Raw genomic sequence first — 6,000 nt, forward strand, 5'->3', positions numbered from 1 at the left:
TTTTTTTTCAAATGTGTTATTTTACCACTTAGAAGAATCTTACAGCTTAACTTGGCAGCACTGCAGAGATGGTAAAATACATAAAAATGAAACTGTGTCAAATGTAAAAACAAAATACATTTCCTTTTCATTACAGAGAGTGTAATTAGTGCCATTTAACTGAATAAAGTACAACATACTATTGAATAAAACTCAATGTATTTACTGTATGCTATCTGTTATTAACTGTAGTTTGAACATTTCTTTAAATATTGTGATATAATATTTTTACCATATTGCCCAGCCCTATGTAAAATGTTTGTATGAATTTTAAACTACTATGCTTTGACACAAAATACACATTATATTGATATTGACCCAAAGACCACTGCAGTCATGTGTCATTCTGTAGTCCTCATATGCCCATATTTGGGGTTTTATATCTAAGCTGCATTTGTCTATGGCCAAAATGAATGGGCTTTTAAAAAAACTCGCCTCTATCACGTTCTGTGGTAAATAAATATGTTCAGAACCCTGTACATTTTATTCTGTGTACATTTTTCTCCTGAACATCACTGGATCCTCTGAATTTTGCAATCACTTATGAATCATAATTAGAAGAATGCTAGCTTTTAGTTTATGCTACAGCGCACTAAACTGACGTAACAGCACAGCAGCAGAGAAGCGAGCAGACTCGATGTAGCGCAACACCAGTGAACTCCGGTCATATTTTTACAGCATATTACACCCAGCTGGTCCAACTAATAAACTAACTGCCCTCACTAACTAACTGCCAGCAGGAAATCACTTAAACTAGCAGCACAGAGTTACTCCAGTATCAAACTTTATAAATGCTGTGGCACACTTTAGCAGTGTAGCTGCTGTGGTATTAGCGTATTTAATTATAGAAGCAGATGATTGTTCTACATGCTACTTTTTCGGTATAAGCACTAATCAAACTGATCAAACACACTGGTTAGACTGACAGACCAGTTAGACCATTTAACTCAAAATACATGATGTGCTGTGCAGGTGAATATCTACCCAACCAACCTGTTTACTGTGCAGCCTTTCTACATTTTACAGCGAATGAGCAATTCGGATTAAATTTATTATGCACTTAAATAAATAAAAGAAGTTTGGTGTTTCTGTCTTGTTGTTTTAGTACATTAAGCTATGTTAAGATTACCCCTAATAATAGATTTTAGTGTAAAGAAAGCACACATTAAGCCTTTTTATGTTAAGTGTTTTAAACTCTTATTGGTCATTCAGTTAGATAGATTAGTTCTGTGGTTTTGGAGTAATTCTGTCCTGCTTGTTTTAGTGTTTTTTCCTGCTGTAACTCACTCAGCTCGCCTCAGTGAGGGTGGTTAGTTAGTTAGTTAGTTAGTTGATTATTTGGATCTGCTGAGCTGTAATTAGTCTTAATCATTGACCTTATTAAATTCAAATCTGTGGGAAAGCGCTACTCCAAAACAACAGCACTGAGAAAAACTGGGTAACTAAAGCTCATTTTCTCTTATTATCTGCCTTTTAAACCTCTAACACTCTTAACACAGGCCACACTGCTCCACATCACCAGACTGAAAGTTTTCACCTGTTTTCACCTGTTTAAATGCTTTCATGATCCTCTGTTAAGAAGAATAATAATCCAAAATGCGATCTGACCAGAGTTGTTTTTCTCCTGTTCCGAGCCACTGTGCTGTAACATCAATTTGGTGCACTGTAGCATTAGCTAAAAGCTAGCATTTTTTTATCACTACTCTTATAAGATCAGAGGATCAGGTGAAGAATTTACTCAGAATCAAACATACAGGGTTCTGAACTGGTTTATTTACCACAGAATGTGATTGAGGCAAGTTTTTAAAAAAGCCCATTCATTTTGGCCTTAGACAAATGTAGCATAGACATGGAACCCCAAATATGGGCATAAACAACATGGCACTGACTACAAAATAAATACACAACTAAATAACAAACAATTTATAAGTCTTAGACCCAAACTCCTCCCCTCACAGCACCAGCATCGACACCATAACCCACCCACCCACCACCTCACCTGGCCGTCGGCTTGGTTGCGCGTGCGGGTGTCCAGGTCGTGGTGTGCGCTCTCCGCCTCCTCGTTCAGGTAGTACACGAGCCGTGACGGGTAGGTGACGGCCACCTCATGCTCGTGCTCTCTCTGAGTCCTGCTGCCATCGCTGTCCGTCGGCCTCGACTCCTCTTCATTCTGCACGCCGGGTGACACTGCGAGGACATGGGGCGGAATGACACACGCCGTTAACTCTCGGACAGGAAGCCCGTCAATTATACATGAAAAGGAGAGAGTGAGGTGGAGGGTGTGGGGTGTGTTGGGGGTGCTGTGACCCTAGCGCACAGCACTAAATCACAGACACACAAACCAGTAAAACCAGTCAAATAGCTTGTGCAGTGATTACATTGCATGACGTCACGCAATATCAGTATATAGCAGTAAGGCAAATTAAACCACTATTCCATGTTTGTCATAAAAGGAATATACAGACATTTTCTGTAAATCAACCAAAAACAGAGTTGATCTGCCCAGTAACATTAATTTTTCTCAATATTTCATACACAAAGTGCATTATTGACATCGTGATTTTGATGTTCACTTCTGGTGAAAACTGTTGAAAATTCCTATGTTTCTTCCAACATTGTGCAGCCCTACTAACAATGCTAGCTAATGATCTCCACAGTCTCCTCCAAACTCTCCAAGGCCGTGCTACTGGTTGCATGCATGCGGTTGTGTGTGTTTATTAGCAATCGCTAATCAAATTAAGATGCACTTAGAAGGCTTCTTGTTCCGGCACAGGATATCCCCCCTCCTCCTCCTCCTCCTCACTCAGCCTGCTATAAAAAGACCCCCAGTCCTACGTGGGCTGTAGTATGTATAAATAAACACAAGCAAAGCAGAGCAAAGTGATGGTGGCATGTCAATCGAGATGATCAGATTAGTGATGTAGCTAGATTGTCAGTCTGTGAATGAGTGACAGGATACAGGGGGACATGGGGGATATGCGGGGATAGGCCTGTCACAATAATTGCGTTAACGTTTTAACATACATTAAATGGACACATGGTCATTTTTGCTAACCCCAGTATCGTCCACTGTGATTCCTTGACTGTTTGTGTAAATGAGAATGAATGAATGAACACCCGTATTTTAGTCATTCATGCAATGTACACAGTGTGGACTGCACTGAATGAAGAAAATATTATACATCTTGATGTCTTTTAAATCCTTTAAAAGGGTGTCATAATAAATAATTGTATGATAATTTCAGGGTCACAACCAGTGTCCACAGATCATCCCTAGGGAAGGTAGTAGGGCTGCAACTACTGAATATTTTTTCGATTAGCCGATTAGTCACTCATTATTTCTGTCATGGCTTTCATCATTTCAAAATGAAGGAAACCCACTGCAAATGGGATTTAAATGCCCTTTAAATGCCAATATGATATAAACATGTGAAAAGTACTGATATTTAGTGAATGTGTTATGTGTTGGGTTTGGGTACTTTTGGAGACTCAAACCAAGCTGAGTGTAAACTGTATGTGTGAACCAATTTGTGCAGTGCAGTGCTGTTAAAAATGAACGATTAGTCGACACTGAAATGAGTCGACTGATTTTTATAATCGACATTGTCGATTATAAAGACTAACTGTAGGAGCCCAGGGAGGTAGTAGTCCATAGTGAACTGGTACAGTTTGAGAAATTAAATCCTAAATATAATAAAATACAAAACATAAATAAATAATTACATAAACATTTTTTCTCTCTTTTTTTGCGGGCCATTCTGTGGTTGAGAACCCCTGATCCATGTCTGTGGCATTATTAAATCTTAAAATACAATAATATTGTTTTTCATAATTATTTTTGGGACAGAGTATTATGCAAATAGAAGCAGCTGTCATGGCGGTGAATTGTGTATTGGCAAGACCATGGAGATATGATACAGGGCTTATAATCTTATTTATATCGACATATTAATACTGTAAGCAAAGCGATATATTGCGATAGTTTAAATCAAATAGAATCGTATTTAATATGTGAAATCAGTGCGAAAGAAAAGTTTACTTTTTATCCAATCACAACTGTGGGCTCTAACAACAGATTTCAACACTGCTATCTAGTGGGTTGAGTTAAACACAACACTAAATTAACCACTGCCTGACATTAAACTATACATGCAAACTAATTCAAACTGATTAAAAAATGATATCAATATTTTCTTACACATCTAATTGTGACAGGCCTATTTGGGGATATATGGGGATATTTCCAGCACCACCACCTTCTGTGAGGCACAATATATAAGTGTAACAGAGCAGTAGTATATAAATACACACAAGCAAAAGCAGAGCAAAGCAATGGGGGCATATCAGTTGAGATGATGATAGTAGTGATGTAGCTAGATGTTATGTCTCTGTATGACTGACAGGATATATGAAGGGATACAAAGAGATATATGCAGATATGAGAGATATGTAGAAATACTGTATATGTGGAACTATATGGGGAAACCCCCCCAAAACCAAATCCCCCCTGCATTACCACCACCACCACCTTCCAAGAGGTACATACAATACTATATGATATTGCTGTGATTTTTACACCCCTGATCGTGACAGGCCTATAATGGGGACATGTGGAAATATATGGGGATACCGGGACCCAACACCCCCACCACAGCATACACACCACCACCTTCTGTGATGTACTCTTAGATATAACAGCCAGGGCTGTAGTATATAAATACACACAAGCACAAGCAGAGCACAGCAATGGGGGCGTATCAATTGAGATGATTAGATTAGTGGTGTAGCTAGACGATCAGTGTGTGCTTGATTGACAGGATATATGAAGGAATACTTAGCGATATGAGGGGATATATGGAGATATGATGGGATATGTAGAGACTGATAAGGACATATATGGGGGATACCCCCCCCCCCTCCCTCCCACCACCACCAACCATCTCCATCACCACCACTACCTTCCGAGAGGTACATAGACACACACACACGCATACACACTCACGAATGAAGCATGATAAATGAAGCGTTGTAAAGCGTTATACACCGTTTACACCGTTATAAAACGAAGACAGGTGTCTCACCGGGCGTGTACGGTAATACGTACCGGTTGCCGCCGCGGAGCTGGGATGCAGCAGGGCTATCAGGAGGCTAGCGAGCAGACTCGGCAGGAACATCAGACGCATGATTCATATTTGAAGGCTGGAAAAATAATAAATAAAGAGGACGTTACGGTTAACGCGTCAGACCACAGCGAGCGCGCCGGTCCATTGTTTAAACAGCAGCAAAAAGAACAAAATGCGGCTGAATCGTCGGCGCGTCCCGCGGGGCGGGCTGGGCTGGAGGGCGCGCGGCGGCGGCGGATCCAACATGTATTCTCGGCGATGAAGGGGAAGGGGCTGGCTGGAGCGCGCGCGCTGCGCGGGTGACAGGAGAAGGGGTGGGGGGGAGGAGAGGGAGCGCGCGCTGAGAGAAAGAGGGAGGAGGGCGGGGATGGATGTGCGGCTAGAAGGCGGTGGCCAAGCATCCCACACAGCGGGAGAAGCCACTGCGCTTGCGCACTCCACCCGCTGACGTGCCAGCCAGGCGAGTTGCGCATGAGCGAGCGCAGCTCACACAGCCTCTCGCGGGTGCGCGTGCGGTTCTGACTCCACCAGGGGTGTTCCTCCTCAGTACCGTGGAGGATGGAGAGTGGAGAACGGGCTTGTGTTCTTGGGAACAATGTTCTTGACATTATAAGTGTTTTTCACAAGAACATAAGAATGGAGGACATCTATTGAGATTTACATCTATAGAGTACCTGCTATTTTGTTATATTAAAAGATATAGTTATTTTCCTATATATATTACTATATATACAGACTTGTGTTCTTGGGAACATTATTCTTGATAAGCTACCTTGCAAGAACATGAGAAGACAAGAATGGAGAGTTTGAGATGTTCTGAGTAACTTGCTATATTGTT

General features: G+C 41.2%; 1 protein-coding gene across 5 annotated transcripts in view; it reads right to left on the reverse strand.

Moving 5' to 3' along the window:
• Positions 1-5,541, reverse strand: part of adam23a (ADAM metallopeptidase domain 23a) — a 39,654-nt gene extending 34,113 nt beyond the window's left edge. For 3 of the 5 annotated variants that reach the window (XR_007439156.1, XM_049479334.1, XM_049479337.1), the window contains exons 1-2: positions 5,144-5,540; positions 2,039-2,226 (exon numbers count right to left, since the gene is read on the reverse strand). Coding sequence is in view for 4 of the 5 variants with exons in the window: in XM_049479334.1 (XP_049335291.1) it covers positions 2,039-2,226; positions 5,144-5,222 (267 nt within the window). In the remaining variant the exon portion in view is untranslated. Of the gene's footprint in view, positions 1-2,038; positions 2,227-5,143 lie in introns of all 5 variants that reach the window. The other 2 variants (XM_049479335.1, XM_049479336.1) reach the window with 2 other exon arrangements.
• Between the last annotated feature and the right edge of the window lie 459 nt (positions 5,542-6,000).

The sequence above is a fragment of the Astyanax mexicanus genome, chromosome 5 (assembly GCF_023375975.1).
Source record: "Astyanax mexicanus isolate ESR-SI-001 chromosome 5, AstMex3_surface, whole genome shotgun sequence".
NCBI lineage: Eukaryota > Metazoa > Chordata > Actinopteri > Characiformes > Acestrorhamphidae > Astyanax > Astyanax mexicanus.